The 25,807-nt window shown below is 45.2% G+C and overlaps 2 protein-coding genes across 3 annotated transcripts in view; both read right to left on the reverse strand.

Annotated features, from left to right (window-relative positions):
• Positions 1-25,807, reverse strand: part of LOC114506937 (serpin B8) — a 207,608-nt gene that overhangs the window by 15,600 nt on the left and 166,201 nt on the right. The gene's annotated exons all lie outside the window — the stretch shown is intronic.
• On the reverse strand, positions 1,702-16,934 carry SERPINB10 (serpin family B member 10). 2 transcript variants are annotated; one of them, XM_036010165.1, is made up of 8 exons: positions 16,663-16,934; positions 12,659-12,835; positions 11,137-11,202; positions 10,370-10,507; positions 9,253-9,370; positions 5,566-5,708; positions 3,798-3,953; positions 1,702-2,240 (listed from the first exon to the last, which is right to left on the reverse strand). In XM_036010165.1, the coding sequence occupies exons 2-8, from the start codon at positions 12,824-12,826 to the stop codon at positions 1,836-1,838; spliced, it is 1,194 nt and encodes a 397-aa protein (XP_035866058.1). In that variant the 5' UTR covers positions 12,827-12,835; positions 16,663-16,934; the 3' UTR covers positions 1,702-1,835. The 2 variants fall into 2 exon arrangements, with proteins under 2 accessions (XP_035866058.1, XP_028380497.1); XM_028524696.2 differs by having other exon boundaries at positions 16,668-16,932.

Consider the following 25,807-nt stretch of genomic DNA (forward strand, 5'->3'; position numbering starts at 1 on the left):
CATTCACAGAGAAGATGCAACCTTTGCCTCCAGCAGCCTCACACCCGGGAGGCTGCGGTTCCGGCTCCTTCGGACGGGTGTCTGACACAGGAATGTAGCCACTGCCAAGGGCAAAGGAACTCGCTGGAGCTGGTCCACAGAGGCGCTGCTGCAGGGGTGCGGGCAGGGGTGCGGGCCAGCAGGACCCGGCCTGCGGAAGGGAAGCGCCGGCAGCAGAATCCACACGAGGGGAACTTCATGTCTCAGCTTCATCCTTGGAACTGAGACATAAAGTCATTTTTTTATCCTGCGATACTGAACCACGATTTGATGCAGAAAACACAGTTTCTTACACTCGTGTACACCCTGTTCGGGTCAGATCCACTCTTGCATTTAATATCATGAGGATCCAAAGAGCAGCCTAGAGGGACACAGTCGACCTCTAAAACGAGATCCTCCTGAACTCCGCGGGCTCCCGGGAGACTGCGGCCAGGGCAGCAGCGGGCAGGGGCAGCAGCGGGCAGGGGCAGCTGTGCCGGGCTCAGCCCCGAACCTGTGTCTAAGCCCTGCATCCCCTGACTTCCCAGTGAGCTGACTGCAGCCCCTCCGTGGCCCACTTCTCTCCCACAACACACGTAGGGAGTCAAGCAGCCCCACCTAGGTCTCTCCTGTCCCTTCTCCTAAACCACGGGTGGCGAACACAAGGCCCACGGGCCGAATCCTGCCCTCCACCTTGTTTGATCCCACCCCGAAGCTGGTTTCTACCCGGCAGCAGTGCCGAGGTCTCACTGAACTGTTAAGGAGCAGTCACATGTACACAGTCCCCAAACTACATTCGGCCCTTTGAAGGCAACCGCGAGGCTAATGTGGCCCCCAGTGAACATGAGTTTGACACCCCTGTTCTGTGTTAAGACCTTCCTTTGTTTCATTGTTCCCAGCTTTAATAAACATACTCTCAAAGTCGCCTGGACTCCTATTGCAAAACCTGCCCTACACAAAGGCAAGAACCCACACCCCGCAATCAACCCTGCTCCAGGCCTGGTCCCCTGCTGGTGACAGTAACATCTACCGTGACCGTGACACACCGGTTCACACTGAGAAGCCAACGTTGGAACGTTGTTGTTAAGTAAGTTCTAGATTTTGTTTGGCTTTCAATAGTTTTTCCGTTAATGTCAAAATAAGTATTTTTTAAATAGATAACAGGAAAGGGGTATTTCATTTTTCAGTGGTAATTTATAAACTATCAACATTATACTCCTGAAAAAAATCCTTGTTCATCAATACATTGCCTTTATAAAAATTTTTCTTCACTAAATAATATATGTGAAATATAAGTGACAATACAATGACCAACAGCTCAAGAATTATAAGGCATTCAATTGAATAATATAGTATTTCTGAAATGTAAATAGAAGTCACTTTAAGACAAAATGTTTATCCCTGGCTTGTATAGCTCAGTGGATTGAGCACAGACATGTGAACCAAAGGGTCGCTGGTTCGATTCCCAGTCAGGGCACATGCCTGGGTTGTGGGCCAGGTCCTCAGTAGGGGGACACATGAGAACCAACCACACATTGATGTTTCTCTCCCTCTTTCTCCTTCCCTTCCCTTCTCTTTAAAAATAAATAAATAAATCTTTTTAAAAAAAAAGACAAAATGTTTTATGGTAAAAGTAAAATTTGTCATTCTTTCTATGTATAAAGATACAACATCACTAGAATGCATTATTTCAAGATTTATTTGCTAATATTCAAATGTGAAAACTATCTTGACTACACACTAATTATTATTATAACTGTCCATCTCATGATGTGAAAACCACATCACGTCACTGGTTCGATGAGACAGACGCGGGCTCAGGGGGAGCAGAATCTCCCGTAGAAGAGAATGCTGTTGGTTTTGTTGTGCCTGATGAAGAAGAGGAATGGGTGGTCGGCATTGAAATCCATGGACAGGGGTCTGGATCGGAAGCCCACCACACTCCCGGTGGCCGCGGCAGCCTCTGTGCCTTGCTCATTTATCTCCACGAAAGACTTGTGGAAAACACTGGACAGGAACAGCTGCCGCCCTGCGGCCATCCCTGAGAAGTCGGCCTTGCCCTGGTCAAAGGCGTCGCTCATCCCCATGCTGCTCAGGACTGACTTGAGGTCGTAACTCTCTTCCAGCTTGAACTTGGGAAGGTGCAGCTTCACTTGGTACATCTCCATCATGTCCTCGCTGGTCCACTCGCTCAGCTGCTCGTACGTGGCGGCCTTCTCCAGCTGCGGGGGTGGGGCCAAGGAAGAGGCGGCGATGCCAAAGTGAGTCAGTCACTCCAAAGTGGAGAGGAAAGCATTGCTTAAGTGAGCTCTAGCTACATAATGACACAGATGAGTGCTGGTTGCCCCCATTTGCCAGGGCAGCAAAACACGCACACACGGAAATTCTTTGCATCACAACATCCCTCACCTGGTCACACCTATAGAATCTTTGTTTTTTAGACTGAAGTACTTCTACGATAATACACACAATATCAAGTATGCACTCAAATCAAAATAAATATAATTTACATGTTGTCTTCCTGACAAGTTGTATGTCAGGGCACAAAAAACATTAATGTTATTAACATGGGAGATGGCTCTTTGAAAACAAAATCTGAGGCAAAATAAGATGTCTATAATCACAAAAATATGAATTTAGTAACCATACACAATGCAGAAAGAAAGATAGAAAGAGAAAAAGATCGCCAAATCTTAAGAGTAATAACATTTTTATAGTGGTTTTGAGGGTGATTTCTCTCCTTTTTATTTTTAAAAAATCTTAAACAAATAGATATGTATGTATATGTGCCTATACAGATGTGTGTGTGAGGGGAAAACCAGTGCTTGAGTTTTTGAATAATCTAACTTTAAAGCACGTGCTTTGCTGCCTGGAGAGTTTTCCAGACCAAAGCACTGCCATCAATGACACACTTGTAAATGACGGACATTAACAATGTGACACTACCTTCCGCTCAGGAACCGGCGCACGTGGGAAGGAAGGGCTATCTTGTCGGGTGGGACTCGCTGCTTTAGTGACCCTCCTTGGTCCTATTTTTATCATGCTCTCCAGTTTCACGGATTTTATGATACCACTGGAAACCTTTTCCACACACCAGAAAGGCCACAGGCACGTGTAAGCATGAAAAGTCCAGCGTGCACGAGAAACTAGGCACTGCGCAGAGAAAGGCAGGCCACCCGTGGCAGGGAGAGCGAAGCCCCATCAGACGTGCAAACTGCTCAGCAAGGTCATCGGACCAAAGTTGTGTCAGGCTTCATAGACATCTGGCAGATAAGCAACTTACATGATACTTACATAGACTATTTCTCCTGAAAACTATTTACTTGATAAAAAAAAGTTTTTGAAAAATGTGGAAGTAAACTTAATGTTTTCAAAGGTATATCTAATGCTACATTAATGCAAGTGATTAAAAAATTGACCTCCCATTAGGTAGGTCCTACTGGAGAGAGAAGAAAGACCCAGACCCACTCAAAGATGGCTATGATTAACCCACTCGGCTTTGTGACTGACAAAGAATATCTGTATCTATTGTTCATGGGGCTGCTTGTGTGGCCGCCCCATGCTACAGGTGTCTAGCGGGGACTCAGCCTTTCTAAGGAATAGTAGGTAGTGTCGCCCTCACAGAGTTCTGTAAAGCTGAAATGATATTGGGAAGGTACAGTGCCTAGGCCAGAGAGGACGTTGGTTGCCTTCCTCTACGGGAATCAGAGAATGGGGCGGCCGTGTTACCCAGAGGTAAACACGGGACCGCCCTCATGTCAGACAGATGATGTCCTCACCTGATCCAGCCCACCGACGTCCTCCGGCAGCAGTATGAACAGGCTGAGGTCACGGCTCTTGTAGTGGAGTTGGAGGCCGGTGGCTCGTGGCTCTTCTATGTGAAAAACGGGAAGCTTTTCTTTCAGCGACATCATTTGCACGGGTTTGCTTGTGGTCTATGGAAAATAAGTAGCAGAGTCACTGAGAAAGTGTCCCCAGGAGTCTGGCACCCGGGCAGAACTGGCGACCCTCTGCTAACTGCTAATAAAGTTACTCAGACCTCACTTTCTGGAAACGTGTGTTCTACTGGATAACACCATTAGCAGGTGGGATGGGAGCTTCCTTCTCTAACATCACTGTGGCAACATGCATGTAACATGCATGTATCATAGCAAGCTGATCCTGTCAAACACTTTAAAAAGTGCATAACCTTATGCACACTATGTAATTGAAAATGATTCAGGAACTAATAAGGTGTGTACGTCAAATGCAAACATTTTGAGAAGGATTTTCAGTCTCATAAAAATGGAAATTCACTAAGAGAATGAAGAGAGAAGCAATAGACTAGAACATATTTGCAAAACACATGTGATAAAGGAGGTGCATGCAAAATTTATAAAGATCTCTTTTAAAAATCAGTGGGAATAAAACAAACAACCCAATTTTACAAATAGGCAAAATTTCCGAACAGACACCTCTTCAGGGAGAGAGCGAGAGAACTGAGATGATGTTTTGAGACTCTGGAGGCGCCGTATTCCAACACACGTGAGTTCCTCTTATTTACGTCAGTCAATGCTAACACAGTTCACACTGTACTGGCGCTAGTTGGGGATGCTTTTCTATCCTTTGCAACTGAAAAATTCCTGGTGACTTCACTAAGGTGACTATCCAGCTCATTTCTAGTTAGCCCGTCGGGGTATGTGTCGCATCCCCTCCCCATCGTTCCCCCGCTGATGGAGAGCTGCCTGTTGCTCACGCCCGCAGGATCGCAGGGGTCGGTCCTCAGCAGCGCTGCTTGTGTGACAGGACCCACCCCCGGACCAAACAACCCTAGCAGACTTTGGCCTATCTCTTCCTTTCCTAGGAATTTGGAGTGACATCTGTCGGGCTGTCTCTAGAATGGAGGAGGTGTTGTGAGTAGCCAGGCTCTGCCATTGTAGATCAGGACAGAGAAGAAGTTAGACTTCAGCCTGAGAAGAATGATGGGAGAAACCGTTGAAAAGGTAGAGAATGAATCCTGACAACATTTGAATCCTTGTTTCCACACAAGTCCCATGACCCAGCCACCTTCCAGCCCGTGGCTGCTATGAGATATATCTGTCATCTTATGTCTGTCTCTGTTTTTGCTGTAGCAGGTTCCTACAGAAAACAACAAGTGGTTGTGTTCTGACACAGAGAAAAATCTTAATGAAAGAGGTGAGATTTTAACATTTTTATTTGTTTTTGTGGGAAGTAGAAGAGAGTATAAGCTTAGTAGAACAAGAATAGAACTTAACAGTGAAGACTTTGGGGTGACGATTATGATAGACTTCTAAACTAGTCACATGCCACATGGTGTATCTCACCTGGGAAATAAATGTAGTAGCTACCCTACCTTCTCTGGCTTAGTTGTAGCAAGTTCTGAGTGATCAAGTGTGTGAATAGTCTCTCTTCAGAGAAAAACAATGAAAAGGGGATTGCAAGGTGGGATGGAATGGGGGCTTTCATTTCAGCCATCCATGCCCTAGTAAGAGCCATACTTTGTGAGAACATATATATATAGAAAGAGGGGTGAATTTAAATTCCTACCTTGTTTATTCTGAAAGGCTTCTCTGTGGTGTCTTGGACTGAGAACTGATGTTCCCAGAGTCCTTTAAAGTAAAGGGCATTCACCAGAACCATTCTGGTAGCAGAATCCACTGCATCATCAGGTAGGAGATCCGGGATTTTTCCTACAAGAGCAAAAGACAGGTTTCGAATGGAATATCCCCATATTATATTCCAGGGACATGCCACACTTTTAAAAGTGATGATTGTGAAATGCTGTTGAATGACATATCCACAAATAATCCAAACCAGCCAGTTAGCATTGACAGAATACTAGTCATTGATCTTATTCAGTTTTTATCAGTTGTTCTTCTTTTTCTGGACCAGAAATCAACCCAAGATCTCAGGTTGCATTTCGTTGTCCTTTCCTCTTAGTCCTCTTTCATCTGGGACAGTTCCTCAGTCAATTTTTGTCTTCTGTGACCTCGATACTTTTGAAAAAGTTTTGTAAGAATGTCCATCAGTTCAGATTGGTCCGATGTTTCCTTGGGGTAATACTTAGGTTATGCATTTTTGTGAGAATACTGCTGCTGTAGGTCTTCCAAGAAAAATATGTCAAATCCTAACCCCTGAAGAGATGCAAATTGGCTCCTGTGACCCTCCAGCATACCCCTCAGACGGGCGGCTCACAAAACACTGTGCAGCTTTATTTACTTATTTTTTAAGATTTTATTTATTTATGTTTTTAGGGAGAGGGGAGGGAGGGAGAAAGAGAGGGAGAGAAACATTGATCGGTTGCCTCTCAAACAACTCCAACCAGAGACCTGGCCCACAACCCAGGCATGTGCTCTCACCAAGAATCCAATCTATGACCTTTCCATTTGCAGGAAGATGCCCAACACACTGAGCCACACTGGTCAGGGATGTGCAGCTTTATTTAAAAGTCCGAAGGACAGCATTTCTAGAGATTCCAGTAGATCTGAGGTGTGGTTGGAGCATGTCTACTCAAAACAAAACGAAACAAACACCCATCCCCCATAAAACAGATTTCTTGGCTTTAGAAATTAAATTTAAATGTGATTTTCAATGCCTATGTGAAAACCTTTTGAAACATTTTTTGTATTTTTTTAAATCTGTTTAAAGACAGTATATCAGGTCGCCAATTCGATTCTAGCCAAGGCAAATGCCTGGGTCCCCAGGCTAGGGGCCCCAGTAGGGGGCATGAGAGAGGCAACTGAGCAATGTATCTCTCCCATATCAATGTTTCTCTCCCTCTCTCCTTTCCTTCCCCCTTTTTCTAAAGATAAATAAATCAAATATTTTTAAAAAATAAATAAAGGCAGTATATGAAATTTTATTTAAAAATTCTTTGATGATTTAACACGAAGAGTCCCACTGTGGCATTTAAAAAATATTTTCCTTTGCACAGAAGTTTCATTTTTTAAAACCTCTGTGTCATTCTAAAATAATTATTCCATCATTTGGTTGAGCTGTAGGAGATGCAAGCAGAGAACACACTGAGGACTGATGCTGACACAGCTTGAGTTGAGTGAGATCCACTTGTCTGAAGTCTTATTGCACTGTTCTCGGGGTTCACATGTTTTGGGGGAACCTAGACTCTTGAATCCACGTCCATGTCGTTCATTTCTTTGACAAAGTATATATAAAATGTACATACAACTTCAAAGGAACACAGAGCCAATGGACTCTTCTAAGAAATCTTACGACCCCTTTGAGAGTTGCAGTGCCACCTGCTGGACATCCTCTTCACAGATATTCAGGTGAAGTCCTGGGGGCACATACCCATGTGCCTGGAGAGTGTCCAATGTGCCCAGCATGTGATAGACTTCGAAATTAAAATATGCAGACAACTGCCTTCCCCACCCCTCACTTTTTAGGGACTTAGAAACTGACAAAAACAAGTCAGAAAAAATCATAGCAGTGTGCGACTGGTATTTCTGAGAATTCAACTCTGAATGCCGTGTACACCTCCCCACCTCCCCACCCCCCCGCAGTCCACAGGACGATTTGCAAAAAGACCTGTTTGAAGGAGTAAGGAAAGAAGCTGCTTTCCAGTGGTTCCGACAGAACCTAGCTGCGCCAGAGTTTCTAGCAACTTCTCCATAAGAACGCGTGGAACCCTCCTCAACAAAGTCAAAGGGACTGAACAGCCGATCAGTGCTCCACTTAAACTGATGCTGCATAGCCCCGAACGGCAGGGATGTGCATCCAACATGTAAAAGAACACACCGGAAGATCCGAGCTTTCTCCCTCACTGGAAGGTTCACTTCTGAGAAATAGCATCAGCAGGACCAGCTGGAGGAATAAAGTCGTGGGATGCAGGGAAAAGAGGGCTTAATAAAGCATCCTGACCATGCCCAGGGGGAGCTTAGTTGCGGGGGAGGGGTTCTTACTTGATGGGTGCCATGACAACAGAGGCTTTTTCAAAATGCACACATCCTGTCTTTTGACCGTGTAGTGACTGTAACCTGGGGTTTACTCATTCCTCATTAACTTAAAGTATTTGTTCTCTTCCTCTAAAACAGATCTTCTGCGCTGTCAAATACGGTAGTCCCCAGACACACCTGGCTCCTTCCATCTAAATCAATTAAAATGAACTAAAGGTACAAGTTCAGTTCCTCAGTCGAGTTAGCCATGTTTCCAGTCAGCCCTAGTCCCATGGGGATAGCACACGGAGCAAACTGGGCAGTGCAGGTTTACGGCACGGTTGTCATCCAAGAGGAGTTCTCTGTCATCTACAGCACAGGCGGCAAACACAAGGCCCGCGGGCCGAATCCGGCCCTCCACCTTGTTGTATCCGGCCCAGCACCTTGTTTCTACCCGGTGGCAGTGCCGAGTTCTCACTTAACGGTCAAGGAGTAGTTGCATGTATTCAGTCCTAAAATTACTTTCGGCCCTTTGAAGGCAACCACGGAACTGGCGTGGCCCCCGGTGAACGTGAGTTTGACACCCCGATCTAGACAGCTGTCAAGCTCCGGTGTGTGTCCGTCTACCCAGGGAAACATGGCAAGGACCGAGCTAGGGGCTCAGCATCAGACAGCGGGTCCGCTCCCAGGCCTGAAAGCCTTTGCTGGGGGTGAAGATAGCAGATTGGATGCTAGCGCCCAGCCTTCCTCTCGGCAGGGGTTTTTAGCCAATAGACTAGGCACTGGGCTAAAAACTTGAGAGCAGAGATCTAGTTCAGCCTCTTACCATTCTCACTCCCACCTCCACCATGGTGAAGTTGAGTTGTGTTTTACAATGTGCTTTTTCCTCTATCATCCCACGTGGTCCTCATGCCAGCAGGAACAGTGCAAGTACGCAGTCAACGCTAGCTAATTCTAATTCTTAAAAAATAGGACTTACCTTCGGATGAATCCAAATCTGGAGTAAATACATGGTCACTCCTGCCTCACCATCACTTTTGAGTCATTAGTTCAATGAAAAGGGAACTGGGGATTGAGGGCTGCCAACTTCCTCAGTTCACTCCAATGAACATCAATGTCCCAAACAATGCCAGTGAGCGGGCCCGTGATATGTGAGCGACTCAAAGTTGGACCTTGAGTATGACAGAGCTCTTGTGCTTGGGGGTCCTTGAGTCCGGGGGTGGGGGGGGGGAGGTGGATGCAATGAAGCATCAGCGTTAATTTCAGTGACAGTGTGGACAGTGTCAGCAATGAAATGAGGCCTAGACAAAGCGCTCTGCGGGACACCTCGGGGGAAGCTTACCCTCAGTCTGGCTTTCCACCCAAGAGTTGATCTCCTTTCTGACTTGGTCAGAAGCTTCCAAAAAGTTGACAGACTGTGGTGTTACATCAAAGTATGTTTTCATGTCTTCTAAATATTTCTGAAAGAGACAGGTAAAATACCCTCTTGTAGAGCATGTCCAAAACTGAGAGATCGAGTCAATTTAGATCATCAAAAAGCTAGGTAGGGAAACAATTGCCACCCCCCCCCCCGCCCCCACACACATGCCCAATACTCCTTTCTCGCTTCCCCACTTGGGTTTTGGTCAAAGACCACACACACACACACACATACACACCCTCTTTCAACTTGCCTGGGCACTGACTAGCCATGCAGAAATCCAGGTATGGAAGACAGGCCTACCATTCATGTCTCTGCCCTCCCTGCCTGAAGTCTGAAGATAGCTTTATTGTATCTATTCCTACCCCTCCATCCTATCCAAAGCCCAAGTGGGCTTTTTGTCCACTGGGCATCTGTGTCCTCCTGCTTCTTTCTGAGATGTGCCAGAAGATGCGATGGACAGACGTGAGGGGAGTCCATGAGTGCCCTGGCTCTGGGTGGACCCCTCTGAGCAGCCCTTGAGTCTGAGATGAGGATGAAGGCATGGCTGGCACTATGGGGTTCCCATCATGCACAAAGGAGCAAAGTTTGTATTATTCCACGTGCAGAGTCTTCTCAAAGTCTCTGGAGCCATGATGGGAGATGCCTTGTCTGACTCTAAGGTCAGCTTCGCTCTCACGCACACCGTCCTCAGGCGCACGCCTAGGACCAGCGCCGCCCTCTGCTCCTTCGGATTCACCCCATGTCCTGCTCCCGTGTTCTGCTCCACTGCCCATGAAACACAGGCTGACACAGAGAACATATAAACCAAACTTATGTATTATCACTTTGTGTGAAAATCTGATCCTAGACCTGGTTTGAGACCGATTATCGATTTTTGTTACTAGACATATTGGTTAGTCTAAATGACTGTTTACCAGAAATGCTGACCATGTTACTGTTGTCCTGGGGTCCCTGGAGAGATGTGGAAAGAGTTAACCAAATAGTCTCACATGGCTCTTTCTTTCCCACCAACTTTAAATAACGTATTTGCACTTACATTATAAAATGGGTAAGTTTTCTCTCCGTAGATCCCGTTGGCTGTTTTAAGTACATAGTCATCACTGGGACTGTTGATTTCAGAGATGAGTGTCTGGAAACCCGAGTGTATTTCTTCAACCCTCTCCAAGTTGCAGTCCTAAGAAAAGAGATGAGTCGAATGAAGACATTGAACAAAAGCTGCCTATATAAGCACAACCTATAACTAAGCGAAATGACCTGGTGTACGATAAACAAATGCTGAAATCAATTCTAAGGTAGATAAAAATGTTTTCCCTAATGTTATCCAAAAGCATAAAAGTAATTGAGGGTTTCAGTTTCTTTCCATTGAGTTTGCAAAAGCAGGAACAATTTTGAAAGTTTTGAAAGGGAAGCAAAATTCTCTTTTCACAAGAGTAAAACACAAAGGTAAAAAAAAAAAGACCCTTCCAAAAAGTATAGCCATTTTGTATTATGAAAAAAATGTTTCTATAATTTTAATATATGTTTCTAAGAATAGTTACTCAGTAAAGGTTGCTTAAATTAACCACTATCATGCAGGTGCTAAAAGCAGTTTCTCTTTAATCATCAAATGGATATTAAGATATAAAGCAGGGGTGTCCAACCTATGGCCCATGGACCACATGCGGCCCAGCATGAAATCCTACATTTACTTAAAACATCATGAGATTTTTTGATGACTCCGTGTCACAGTGTATTTAACGTGCGGCCCAAGACAACTCTTCTTCTTCCGGCGTGGCCCAGAGACAGGAAAAGTTGGACACATACCGTTTTCCTTTTCTTTTCACTTTCAGGATAAGCTTTGTTGTCCTGATCTCTGTGAAACTCAAGTACCTGTGATTCCACAAGAAAAAAGACAACATGTGAGCACACGTGCAGAGCACTGATCATATGGCACACAGCTCAATGTATATGAGTCGGTCATTCCTACGGCGACAGAACATGTAACGAGTGAGCCCAAGGGGCTCTGACTTGATTCAATGGTGCGCTAGCTGAACCTAGCACAGCAAGTCAAGAGTTGTTTCTCAATAAATCTTTTAAAGTCTAACTTGAGTTACTCCTTATTTTAATACTTTTTATAGGGCATTTAGGATATTGTTGGGAAAGCGGTAAAATTCTCTTGTTTTCCACATTTCATTTTCATCTGGGGCTGCTTTGGAAAGAAGGCTAGCTCTTCGATTCAGACCATCATTTAGCAATTTCAGCAGAAGCCACCATGACCCCAATCACGTGGGAAATGCAGGGGTTTAAATTGTTGTCTTCCCAAGGCTAGTGCTTCTGTCCCTGTTATCTATCGCCACTTGACATGTGGATGCATATTCTCTGTTTTCACCCCAGCACGGCATGTGCAAGTTCACGGGAAGGATGTGGGCATCCCTGTTTCCCCCAAACTGTCTGACAGTAAAAACCAATGCAATAATTCCACCTCCCACATCCGGGACCCACCTGACAATGAGGAATACAGTCTGTTCAGCTGGAGCTTGTGCTGACACGTGGTAACGGAACAGGTCTCAGGTGCAAACTTGAAACTGCCCATGTTCAAGTAAGTATTAAATCAAATGTGGGCAAAGCAACAGCCAGCAATGTATTTATATGAAATAGGTCCAAACTGGAATCAGCTCAGATTAAGTCTATTATGTAAGTGGTTAAGCTTTTTAAGAGTTAGTTTTTAGCCAGGATCCTGTTGTTGCTGTTTTAAACCATACAGTATCTTGTGACTGGCAAGAATAGGGGCGATATCCTGGGCCTGAACTCACAGAACTGATACTCTGTCTGTCACACTCCGAATTATGTGCTGTGCCCTTTCCACCCTGGCACAGCAGACCCCTTCTTGGGTGAAATTCTGTTATTTGCCCTTCCCATTGTTGTGCGATTTAGGGCTGGAATTACTTTTACATGTTTATTTTTATTTAAAACATACACATATATATGCTATGTTCACACAAGCATACATACACACATGTTTTGCTATTTTATTACGTACTTTGTCTACAGCTACACGTACACACGTTGTGTTTTTAGGATGCTGTGTTTTTAGGATGCTTTAGGATGCTTACAGCAAATCAGTAACACTGGTCCTTAATGATTTTCCTAGCAAATTGACTTCCTTTCCCAGACTCCTTTTGATGGCCTAGAAAACTTTTTTGAGTGTTTTTTGAGTGTATCTTTTGTTTCAGAGGATAGGGTTGTAACATGGGAGCTATTTGGAGCTTGGGAGAGAAATGAAGGCCAAAGATAAAGAAGGCATTTTGTTTTCAGGAAATAGAGGTGACTGAGCTCTGCCACTCACCTGGGCTATTTGGGCTGCGGTGGTGCCTCGGGTGCCCAGATACACCATGGCCAAGCAGGTGGAGATGCCCCAGGGAGAAAAGAAAATATTTTCACCCTCAGCAGATTCAGCTAGCTTTTTGCTAAATTCCAGGGCAAATCGGTTGATGGATTGTGTTAGAGAATCCATTGGGAAAATCTAAGAAAACATAAAGTGGAGGGAGGGAGAGAGAGAGAGAGAAAGTAAGAGAGCAAGAGAGAACATGTTAATAATCCTTTCCATTCATTGTACTTTCATAAAATAGTTTGTTGGCTTATATATTATTTTTTAATTATCCTTCAATGAAATGACAAAAAATATATCATATCCAATTTAGATTCATAAGAATTGAATGGAGTTAGGGGCTTTAAAACATTTTAGTGCAACATTATTATTTCACATAATAGAAAACTCAGGTCAAGAGAGTTTGAGAGAATTGCTTCAAGTGTGAGTGCTAACGCACATCAGAGAACGGCTGGGTTCCGGTCAGCCAGCAGCGCACGATGAGACATCACAACGTCACAGCAGAACTGGCGGTGGGACCAGGTCCCCTCACTCTCGCAGCCAGGGCTTCGTTCAACACACCGCACAGCTGCTGATTGACGGGGCAGGTGAGAAATACCTTTTCAGCTTCATACTTTGTCTCACTCCTTTTTCATTCATATTTCTATTTTTTAACCTCATTTATCACCTTACACCTTTACATATAATACTCTTGGGTACTGGGATGCTTTCATCGAGCTTCATTCAATTGAAATCCAGCTCTGACCGAGTTTCTCCTCTTCTCTGGAAGCTTTTCCTGGCCTGTTGGGCGCACAGGAACTGGTCCGCCACCGAAGTCCCATGACATGGTTGTTTCCATGTACTGGCAGTTGTCACACTGCCAGTTCTGTTTCCACGTGGCTGTGTCTTCCCAGCTCCAGGGTGAGTTCCTGCAGAGTGAACTTTCTTCACAGGACTTCAGACATCCCACAGAGCCTAGCACAGTGCTGTGCTCGGAATGGAAGCCCTGTAAGCACTTCTTTATCGAGTCCATTGTGTAGGCTCTAGCCACCGCTTTTTAATCTACTTAAACTCAAAATCATGCACAGTTTAGTGGGAAATGCTATCAGAGAAACAGAGAAACCCAGACTCTTCTGCTTTTATTTTCTCTCACTTGAGACCCTCGGAAACATCTTCTTAAACAAGAGAACTCAGCTTCTCCCTCTCTCTGTCTCTCTCTCTCTCTTATCATATTCAACTTCTTTTTTTATTTTTTTATTTATTTTTTTAAGATTTTATTTATTTATTTTCAGAGTGGGAAGGGAGGGAAATAGAGAGAGAGAAACATCAATGTGCAGTTGCTGGGGGTTATAGCCTGCAACCCAGGCATGTACCCTGCCTGGGAATCCATATTCAACTTCTAAATGGCAACTTGAGTTACCTTGACATTTTCATTTAAGTCTTTTCAGACCAGGTCTCTACTTTAAACAACAACAACAACAACAAAAAAAAACCCAGTTCAATTTATTGTCATTTTATAGCCAAACAATGTCTCAGCTTGGTTATAAACGATGAAAAGTAAATCAAATCGGAGGCCCAGAACCCCCCACTAGTGCCACTGTTGTCTAGAAGCGGGTCTTCCACTGGCCTCCCCTGACCATCGGAGGAAACCAGAATGTGAACTTGGAAAAGCCGGGAGGAGTTCTCTCTAGGCCGATGGTTGAAGCAAGGGAGAGGCGTGTGTAGACAAAGCCTCGGTTTCCTCATGGTGGGGATTAAGTGACACAGCGGAAGCCCCTTGTAGCCACAGGCTCACACTGAACAAAACAGCTTCCCCAAGCCTCTAAACCATGCCCTCGCTCGTTACAGCCCTGCCCATTCCAGAAGCCGATGCTAATCCTAGGCTGACAGGGTTTGATTAAAGAGGAAAAATCAAGTCTAGTTTTGTAGTACTTCTATATCCTCGTAAAATAACTTGCCTGTGGATATTTTTTCTTTATCAGATTCAGTGCCATCTTGGAAATCACTTCCTTATTTCTTTTGGGGTGATATTCATTCAAATAATGCTTTGTTTGCTGCCTATTTATTAAACTTTATCTTTTTAGTACTCATGAATTACATTCATATGGAAAATTCTTGGCTCTTTGGCCAAACCATACTCACCATGAAGGGAGAAGAGGAGAAAGTATTATCTCAGAGTCTGGGATTTGTATCCTTCTACTTGCGATTATTTTGGAATTTAGTTACTTCTAACAAATGCCTGAAAACAATAATTCTCTCTAATGAAAGAACTAATTTCTTATGCAAAGTTAAGTTAAAACTTTTTCCATACAGTTTTCTTTATGGAAAGCTATGAAGCAATTATCTTCTGCTTCATGAATTCTTTCATTAATACCATCACTCACATATCAGACGTAGCCCAGACATATTAGCCCACATATAAACAGAAAAATTTCCTTTTTTTCCTTTTGAAAGAAATTTACAGAAGTGCCAAGACAGCCATTAGTAAAATTTCACCCGACAGTGGAAAGGGTTTCCTGAAGGATGCGCTATTTTAGGATGAAATTTTATAGGAAATAATTTGTCCATATAAAGGCTGAACAATGATTTTTTAAATATTTTATTTACTTATTTTTAGAGAGGGAAGGGAGGGAGAAAGAGAGAGAGAGAGAGAGAGAGAGAGAAACATCAAGGTGCGGTTGCTGGGGGTCGTGGCCTGCAACCCAGGCATGTGCCCTGACTGGGAATCGAACCTGTGATGCTTTGGTTCACAGCGTGAGCTCAATCTGCTGAGCTATGCCAGACAGGGCCACAATGATATTTTTTTAAGGGAAGACTATAAATCCCTAAAGCAGAAGCCTACCGTGCCATTTGCAGAATGAAATGCTCTTTTGCTTAATCTGCAAAGTGGTTTAAGGGTGACAATGGAGAACTATGAAAATAAGAAAATGATTGTGCCTTTAACAAAACGTCTGGCTGTAGAGCCACACACTCCTGCAGCATCAGAACGGGAAAGAACCTCAGAGCGCCTCTGCGGCAATGGCCTCACGCCATCAGCGGGAAAACCGAGGTCCAGGGAGGTTCAGGGAGTCGACGCACACGCACACGCACAACATCCCAGCAGCAGAGTCATCCCTGCAGTCCCGTTCTCTGGACTCTGAATACAATAGCTTTTGTCATGGGATCTCACTGTCACTAAGATCTGAACAGTAAAAGGGAGGCATTGAGTTGTGGAAGAGGGTGGATAGGGGGAGGGTGCAAGAGGGAGGAGGAGGAGGAGGAGGAGAGCACAGGAAGGAGCCCCGTGCCCTTTTCCAGAAGAGGGTCTCCAAAGCTCCTTGAATTCCCAATGATCCCGATGTCGTCCCTGACTTCACAGAGTGGCACATACCAGAACATGCCATGCCCCCCCCCACCAGCATGTCTGTATCCACCTCACCCCACTTTCTGAGGGAAGTAATAGTTTGGGGGGTTTTATAACAAGCACCTAGTGTAAGGTGGGGGGCGTGTAGGGGCTTGGATTATTCCATGAAAGAGAAGAAAGTTAACGGCTTGTGGAATGGTGGCCGGAACAGGATGCTGGGTGGGGACAGGGTATAGGGAGTTAAGCTCTTAGATTTACACATTAATGACTAGAATCAAATTCAAGCAAAAGGTGTGGGCTCAGTTATTCTAAGAACATTCTATTTCTCTTTGCCTATGTTGACAGATTCAGAAATGTGACTAGAAAAAAAACTCCATTCAGAGCTTCGCAATCCTAGTAAAACTACGTATTTCTCTGGCTTCTTTGGAAACGAATGTCCTCCCCTCCCTTAGCCATCTTTCCAGTAGCAACTTCGAACCAGCTAAGGGTTAAATCTCTCTGACTGGCACAGAATTCTTGGGGAGTGGAGCTCCATCTACTCCTTCTGTTTCAGGGAGTCCTCGTCATTTGCTATTGAGCTAGGCACTTCGACAAAGAAAGAAAACGTAAGTCAACATTTTTAAACAAAAAAAGAATTTACAATACCTTGTTTTCTTCCCCTGGAGCAGAATTGGAAAGTCGTTTCTAAAGGAAGCAATTGCAGCCTAGTTAAGTAACTTTTAACCGTAGAAACCTAAAAAACAACCAAAAAAAAGTAGCTCCTCCCTCTTCCAAGCCCCACCCGTCTGATTCACTGTCACAGGCCCGGAGGACACTGCCTTTCCAGTTTATCTTGGCCAGAAGCTCAAATCCAAAGAGAGACAGTTAACAAAGGTTTTGCCTGAATTCTTTGATTACCCACATTTCCCACGTCTGTCCGCATGTGGAGACCTGAATTCTGACAAACTGCAACTCACAGTTTCCTTGCTTAATCACTTCTCCAGGCTGCCAGCCAGTGCCAATTAGACTGCTTTCCCTTACAAAGAAAAAAATAGAAAGCTTCCAATGCGTGGGGTAACAATAGTCAATGAAAGTAAATACTATCCGTATGTTTCCCTTCGTGCAGCTCTTATGTGCAGCTCTCAAAAAAAAAGTCTTATTTCTCTCTGTGTAGGCGCACACCTACGTCCTCGTGTACTGGCTCAGAGTTTGATGTTTGAAGGTTGGTGCGGAGCCCAGAGCAGAACGTTCCTCTGGATTTCACTGGGGACTGTGGCTTGTGGTCGGAAAGTCTGGTGCCTGCCAGACATGTGTTGAGCAGATATTATTACCCATGGGCACCCTAGCCTGTTACTAGCTGGAAGTATTATTGCATGGAAGCTCCAGATAGAGGGACTGTTCATCGTGGCAGGCGGCAGTCCCCGCTGAGGGTGACTTGGGCTGCAGCTCTGCATGGCGTGAAGACACCCTGGTTATCGTGCATTAAATGCTTCAATGTAGGTGCTGCTGAACCAGCCAAGAAATTGGCTCATGGTCTTTAAAGTCACAGACTAAGTTTTATCCATTTCCCCCCAAGCCTTCTGCAAAGTCCTTCCCATTTATCTCTTGATTAAAATCCTTACAAAAAGGTAGACTACCTACATGGAGAAAAACAGGATTGTGCTCTATTTTGATACCTGTTTTGGGCAGGTGGGGGCAGGTAATAGTATCCTAAGTTAACAATATAATATTATTAGCATAAATGTGCTTGTCTGTTGTTGTTATGCATGGCATTCCCTATGGATACTTAGCAATATGTGCAGATATTACTAGAGATTTCAGCAGAAGCACTAAATAAATGGGGAAGAGGAGGAAGGGAGAGATTTTGTTCTAGTCTTTCTATGATATCTGTGGTTTAGACAACCTGAATTTATTTATTAGTAAGGCAAAAACAATGTGAAACAAAGGGACTCCAGGTGAATCAATACTATTCTAAAGGGAATCCAGAAAAAGGAAGTAGGTAGGGTGGGGCAGAGACAACTGAGTGGATGGACGATAGCGGTCTCCTTCAGTCCGGGTCGCTATAACAGATGACCATTGACTCCAAGGCTTCAATGACAAACGTGTATTCCTGATGGTCCTGGAGCCTGGAAGTCTGAGATGAGGGTGCTGGCGTGTCTGGGTTCTTGGGGAGGGCTCTCTTCTTGGCTCACAGATGGCTGCCCCGCTCTCTGAGTCCTCGCCTGGTAGAGAGAGGGAGCGGTTCCCTTCATCTCCTTAGAATGGCACGAATTACATCATGGGGACTCACCCTTATGACTTAACCCAACCCTAACTCCCAAATGCCCTGCCCACAACTACCATTACACTGGGGTTTAGAGTTTCTTTTTTTTTATTTTAATCATTGTTCAAGTACAGTTTTCTCCCTTTTACTCCCATTCCAGCCCACCCACCCAACCCTCCCCACTTCCCTCCCCTTACCACCCTCCCCCTAGTTTTTATCCATGCGTCCTTTAAATTTGTTCCTATAAACCCCTTCCCCTTGTCGCCTGAAATTCCCTCTTCCCTCCCCTCTGGTCACTGTCAGCCTGTCCTCTAGTTCAGTGTATTTGGTTATATTTTGCTTGTTTCTTTGTTTTGTTGATTAGGTTCCTGTTAAAGGTGAGATCATATAGTATTTGTCTTTCACTGTCTGGCTTGTTTCGCTTAGCATAATGCTTTCCAGTTGCATCCATGCTGTTGCAAAGGGTAGGAGCTCCTTCTTTCTCTCTGCTGCATAGAATTCCATTGTGTAGATGTGCCACAGTTTTTTGATCCATTCATTTACTGATGGGCATCTAGGTTGCTTCCAACACTTGGCTATTGTAAATTGTGCTGCTCTGAACATTGGGGTGCATAGGTTCTTTTGGATTGGTGTTTTAGTGTTCTTAGGATATAGTTCCAGCAGTGGAATCGCAGGGTCAAAAGGCAAATCCATTTTCAATTTTCTGAGGAAGTTCCATACTGCTTTCCATAGTGGTTGTACCAGTCTGCAGTCCCACCAGCAGTGCACTAGGGTCCCCTTTTCTCCACAACCTCTCCAACACTTGTTGTTTGTTGCTTTGTTTATGATGGTCATTCTCACTGGTGTAAAGTGGTATCTCATTGTGGCTTTAATTTGCATCTCTCTGATAATTAACAATATTGAACATCATTTCATGTGTCTTTAAGTCCTCTGTATGTCCTCCTTGGAGAAGTGTCTGTTCAAGTCCTTTGCCATTTTTTAATTAGGTTGCTTGTCTTCTTAGAGTGGAGTCGTGTAAGTTCTTTATATATTTTGGAGCTCAAACACTTGTCTGAGGTATCATTGGCAAATACGTTTTCCCATACAGTTGGTTCTCTTTTTATTTTGATACTGTTTTCTTTAGCTGTGCAGAAGCTCTTAATTTTGATGAGGTCCCATTTGTTTATTCTTTCCTTTATGTCCCTTGCTCTAGCGGACATGTCAGTAAAAAGTTTCTGCGTGAAATATCTGAGATTTTCCTGCCTACGTTCTCCTCTAGGACTTTAATGGTGCCACGGCTTATATTTAAGTCCTTTATCCACCTTGAATTTATTTTTGTGTAAGGTATAAGTTGGTGCTCTAATTTCATTTTTTTTTGCATGTAGCTGTCCAATTCTCCCAACACCATTTGTTGAAGAGGCTATTTTTACTCCATTTTATGTTGCTGCCTCCTTTGTCAAAAATTAGTTGACCATAGAGACTTGGGTTTATTTCTGGGCTGGGATTAGAGTTTCAACATGTGTATTGGGGGCAGGGGAGACACAAACACTTGGTCTGTAGCAATGACTGAGCACTTCCAGATCTGAAGCAAGGTATTCCAGTTTCCAGATGGGGAAAATCTACTGATGAACAAGATTAATTTCTCAAAACCATTTTAAAAAGTATTCAATACAATGAAATGTCAAAAACACTATTTTAAAAAAAAGAAAGAAGCAAGAATGACCCTGACATCATATTCTAACTCAATGATGAGTGAAATAAGGATATTTTCAGAATCACGCCACAGGGAAACCCCAGATGCCAATGGAATAGGTGGAAGCTACACTAACCTCCTCTCCGGACCAAACCGGAATTACAACCAAATTGTAGAAAAACCATCCCAAATAACCAACTGGACGCTGGATGGAGAGGAAAGGACTTGCAGAAGAAACCACTTCCCCACCACAAGACTGGTAGGGAGTACAGAGACACGAGAGGGCTGGCTGGGCCCCCACGCGTGGCAGCTGGTATCTGAGCAGCCCCCTGGAAAGCATAGGATCTAACGCCAAGCTGGGCTCCCCTCCCTGGAGCGCCAGAACCGAAGAGGGAACCCAAACGACATCCAGCTGCGTAGAGCAGGAGGGTTTCTGCCTGTCAGGGAGAGATGGCTAGAGACTGGGGCCTTTTAAAGGGCCAGCACACCAAATTTTGTTCACAGCTGGGCTCCAGCAAAAGGGGGACAGAGTAGACTGGAGGTGCTTGAGGATAGAGCCTGGGGCTGAGGGCCCCGGGGGGAGAGCTGAAAGGTCAGCCACCGGGCCCCCTGTGCTGACTCCCTCCCCATGCTGCAGGAGCCATCTTTCCAGGGCGAGCACGCCTCTCCCTATGGCAGCAGCCTGGGGAGAACCAAGAACCCCGTCTCCAGGAATTGCTCTGCCTCAGCCTGTGCAGCTTAAGCCGGCTGCTGAGGAGCAGAGCTGGAGGCTATTTCAGAGAACAAGCCTCACGGAAAACCTGTTAATACTCGCTGGAGGAAGCGAGCACATACAATGGGCTAAAGACAGTTTGTTCAATAAGTAGTGTTGAAAAAATTGGACAGAGACATGCAGAAAAATGAAACTACACCACCTTCTTACACCACACACAAGAATAAATTCAAAATGGACCAAAGACTTAAATGTTAGACATGAAACCATAACAATCCTAAAAGAAAACATAAGCAGTAAAGTCTTGGAATTGCTTGTAGCAATATTTTATCTGATATATCTCCTCCGGCAGGAGAAACAAAAGAAAAAAGTAACAAATGGAGCTACATCAAACTAAAAAGTTTTTGCACAGCCAAGGAAGCTATCAGCAAAATAAAAAGAAATCCCATAAAATGGGAGCACATATTCACTTATACATCTGATAAGGGGTTAACATCCAAATTCTCTGAAGACTTATAAAACTCAACAGCAAAAAAAACACAAAACTACCCAATTGAAAAACGGGCAAAGGGCCTGAATAGGAACTTCTCCAAAGAGGACATACAGATGGCCAATAGACATACAAAAAGATGCTCAACATCACTAATTATCAAAGAAATGCAAATTAAAACTGCAATGAGGTATCACCTCACACCAGTCAGAATGGCTATCATCAGTAAATCAACAAACAAGTGCTGGTGAGAAGGTGGAAAAAGGGGAACCCTTTTGCATTGCCGGTGGGAATGCAAACTGGTGCCGCTGAAATGGGTGTGGAACGAGGTTCAGGACAGGGTGAAGGCTGAGGAGCCCCAAACCCACCCCCAGCCAGCACTTGGGGGAGGGAGAAGTGGAGGCTAGCCCTTGGGAGTTACTTTGCATATCAATAGCAGCTGCTAGCATATCAAAAACAGCTGAGGCACAGCAGATGCTCAGAGCCAGGGAGATGGGCGTGACTGGGACTCGTGAGGATGCTGGAGGGGCTTGCTGTGCCCCAACGAGAACAGGGAGACAATTCCACTGCATCATGGGTCCTCGCTTGCCGGCCTAACAATGGCAGTGGAGAAAGGCAAAAGAGACCAGAGTACGTGCAGAGGTAGCCGACTGTGGGAGGAGTCGGAAATGGGGTTACCGAGAAGGAGCAGGGTGAGGATTTAAACTCAGGTGCAGGGCAGCCCTGGGTTCTTCACCATGCAGCTTGGGAAGGAAAAGTCTCTTTGGCCGTGTGGCCTGAGAAGGAGAAGCAGCCTTGGCCACGCGATTCTGAAAGGGGAAGAAAAGCAGGATGTAGTTTATAGTGAGGAAGGAGGCCCAGCGGCCTGGGGAGCTACAAAGACTTCCTTGCAAGATCCTGCCCTTCCACACCTGGATTTCCCCCAGACTATTAAGAATTGTGCCTTTCCTGAGTGTCACCATGATCCAGAGTCACATGGCACATGCTCCCCTAGACTGTTAAAATGGAGGCTGATGGTCACGTGTCCCAGATCCTGAAGGAGAGAGCTGCTGCGTAGGATGATGACTTCAGTCCAAAGAGACTGGAGAACTGTTCGCGCAGCCGGCCGAAGATAAGGACATGGGAAACTTGTGCGGTTTCTGGCTCATGGCCTGGTGGGGAGCGTGGAAAGTGCTGGGTCTCGTGGGAAAGGAGGGCTCTGAGCTGAGGGGCTCCGAGCCCCACCCTGGGTTGAAATGTTGTGAATAAAGACTTGCTCCTTCCAGTGTTAATTGTACAGTTTTGGTGAACTCTGCAACACAGCCACTCTGGAAAGCAGTATGGAGATACTGTTACAGGGTGCAGCCAAGAGGGAAGACCCCAAATGGGCATTTAAAATGGGGTCCAGAACTCAAGGTGTCCAGGGGATATTTGGATGTCCTCACTCCCCCCCACCAGGTGTGGGTTGGGGGAAGGGACACATGGAGCAGGGCCATTGAGAGCTGTTTTGCATAGCAACAGCCTTGCAGCTAACCTCTGATGTGGTCATTTAACATATCTATAGCCTTTGGCTTGTCGCTTAGATATGTTAAATAGCTGTAGCCATGCCCTGAGTCAGGGGAATGGAAGTAACTACCCCACCAAGACATAACTGGGGGGCAGGTCCCCTGAGTTACAGTGCCTGCGTGGGAGCTTGGAGAAGATTGGCTCCCATGACATGGGGTGACACCTGCCCAGACTCATGATGGCGACCAGAAAAGCTGGAGAAGACAACAGATTAAGGGCAAGTGTGGCCGAGTGTAGGAGGAGTTGGAAATGGGGCTGCAGAAGAAGATTGGCGCGGGGATTTAAACCCAGACACGGCAGCCATTGAGAGGAGAACCATGCGCAGCCCTGGAGGAGAGAACCACGCGGCTGTGGAAGTGCAGAGGGGATCACAGCCCTGAGAGAGAGAACCACACAGCTTTAGCAGAGTGAAGACTCCTGCAGCCCTGAGAGGGAGAACCACGTGGCTTTGGCAGAGTGGGGACCCCCGCAGCTTTAGAAGGGGGAACCACCACCTGGTTTTAGCAGAGATCCCGGAGACTCAGCTGAGGGTGCCGGGAACCCAGGGAGGTCTCCCAGTCGAGACGGAGTACTAGCTGGGAAGAACCAGAGGACTGCCTGAGCCATGGACTTCTATTTCCTTTCCTGAGATACGGTACACTGGACTGGGCAAAGGGGGAAGGAAGGAAGGACTGTGTCTGTTTGTGGGTCTTTTAAGGGACTTTAGGATTTTTAATAAAGACATTAGGTCACTACTTGAAGTTTGTATAGCATTAAATAAACATTTCCTTTCCTTTTCACGAATCTCTGGCATTGAGAGACGTCTTTCCTTGGGTGGTGGACATAACGGACCCGGGGCCTTCTTTCAATAATACTGTATCGTTCCAGGCCCCCCTTGTTTGTTCTGTAACAATACATCAAAAAATTAAAAATGAAAATGCCTTATTACCCAGCAATTCTACCTCTGGGAATTTATCCGAAGAAACCCAAAACACTAATTTGAAAGAACATAAGTGCCCTTACGTTCGCTGCAGCATTATTTACAATCACCGACATATGGAAGCAGCCAAAGCGCCCATCCATAGAGAAGTGCATAACACAGCTAGGGAACATTTACACAATGGAATGCTACCCAGCCATAAAAAAAGAAGAAAATTTTATCCTGGCGACAGTGTGGATGGACCTGGAGAACATGATGCTACGGGAAAAAAGCCAGTCAGAGAAAGACAAATACCATGTGATCTCACTCATATGTGGACTCCAACGAACAAACTGAACTAGCAAGCAAAACAGAGACAGACTCATAGAGACCAGGCTGACATTTCTTGGGAGTGGGGGGGGGGGGGAGTGTTTAGAGGGTGGAGGGATTGAGTAAAAAGGAAAAAGGACTCATGAACTTCGACAACAGAGTGGCGATTATGAGATGGGGGCAATAGAAGGGGAACAAATGATAATGGAGAAAATACAATAAAAAAGTGAATACGTACATACACACAGAAAGCTACCCCCTCCCCCCGAAAAAAAAAGACTCACAATGCTACAGAGAGATCTGATTGGATCCCTGGGGAGGAGAAGGAAGGGGCCGTAGGAGGAGATTACCCGAGGAAATGGTAAACAGCCTGAGAAGCGGAATGCCTCCAGAGTGCCAGGAAAAGAGGCCAGAAGATCTGAAATGGAAGGAGGGCAGAGCCTGGCCCTCTGGCTCGCTTCCTCCGGGACGCCTGGGAGATGACGCTGCAGCCGCCTGCATCTCCCAAAGGACGGTGTTCTGGGCGGGAGGGGAAACTCTGGGTGCAGCCTAGGATTGGGCTGGTCTGGCAGGGTTGTGCTTCTCTGGGTGTTCTAGAGGGGACAGGCTCAGAGGCAGAGGCCTGCTGTTCTTCCCAAATTGTGCAGCTTTTGTGTCTTATGTCGTTGTAGTTTATAAACTAATCCAATAGAAACAAGATCATTAAAAACTAATGAAGGAATGATAGGGGAACTTCTGAGTTAGAGAGTTGAACCTTAATTGATAGGCTTAAGTAATTAAAGCTGTAACTAAAGAGTTAGAGATTTTAGCCTTAATTGATAGGCTTAACTAACTAATGCAAGGGGAAAGCTGTTATTCCAAAATTGCCTAGCTTTTGAATAAAGAGTTCTTTCCTTTATCACCTAACCTTTACCTCCGGGATTTTGTATAGACCGTGGCGGTGGGCAGCGGGACCCCACTGGCTGTTTGGTGACAAACAACAGGTCAGGAAGCCACTACTCACTGCTTTGCTGTATGAATTATGGGAGTACACAGACAAATTAATCTAAAAAGTAAGTGGGGAATGCATGAAGCAAGAACCCCTAATTTTCAAGAATGTCTTAGTTAGAGAAAATAAACCACAGTTCAAGCCTTAAAATTTTTCACTGAATAATTTTCTGGGATTTTATGTTTGGCCAGCTGACAGTAAGGACAGAAAACCAGAGGTAGTTTATTACTTACAAAGATAATAATTATAATCACTAGTATTTTAAAACACTGTCTATGTCAAGAATTCGTTTAATTGCTCATTATGCATGAATTCACTTAACCATCATCGCAACCTCATGAAGAAAGCATTGTTTTCTCTAGTTCACACTGAAAGGAAAGCAGCAGAAGGAAGCGCCATCCCCCACCCATGGTTAGATGACACGTACGTGTTAGAACTGGGACTTGGATGCAGGTGCTCGAGGTCCTGAGGCCGCCTCTTTAGCCACTGAGCTCTGCGGGTCATCCATCCCTGCCTTCCTCTCCTCACAGGGAGGCCGGTGCCTGCGACCCATTGCCAGACCCAGCCACACTCCTGCAGCCAAACTCTCCAGCCAGCTCAGGATCACCCCCCAACCTTTAGATGTCTTAGTTCCCAGGTCTTAAATTATGTTCTGTCTGCCTCTGAGCCACTCAAAAGCATGGAGTGCTATTTGAAGGAAACGCCCTCCCACTGTGTTGCCAGCCCATCTTCCTTCCTCCGAACTCTCCGATCAAATACGGTGACCTTGATTCTATGTCCAGACCGCTGGATTTACCCTTTATTCCTGATGTTCTTGAGGTTTAAACACCAGCGTGGAGAGGACGCTAACCCAGACTGTTCTTAGGAATTGCTACACCCTCCGCTGCCGGGCGAAGGTAGCTCTAAAC

This window comes from Phyllostomus discolor, chromosome 9 (assembly GCF_004126475.2).
Source record: "Phyllostomus discolor isolate MPI-MPIP mPhyDis1 chromosome 9, mPhyDis1.pri.v3, whole genome shotgun sequence".
Classification (NCBI taxonomy): domain Eukaryota; kingdom Metazoa; phylum Chordata; class Mammalia; order Chiroptera; family Phyllostomidae; genus Phyllostomus; species Phyllostomus discolor.

What these genes read in the sequence shown, in the direction of transcription:
- SERPINB10 (XM_036010165.1), bottom strand. Translation starts at nt 12,826, where the DNA reads ATGGATTCTCTAACACAATCCATCAACCGATTTGCCCTGGAATTTAGC. An exon ending in GTGAAAAGAAAAGGAAAACG is followed by an intron (nt 10,508 to 11,136) that starts GTATGTGTCCAA and finishes CTCTTTTCTTAG; the next exon opens with GACTGCAACTTGGAGAGGGT. An exon ending in AGCCTTTCAGAATAAACAAG is followed by an intron (nt 3,954 to 5,565) that starts GTAGGAATTTAA and finishes TATTTTCCATAG; the next exon opens with ACCACAAGCAAACCCGTGCA.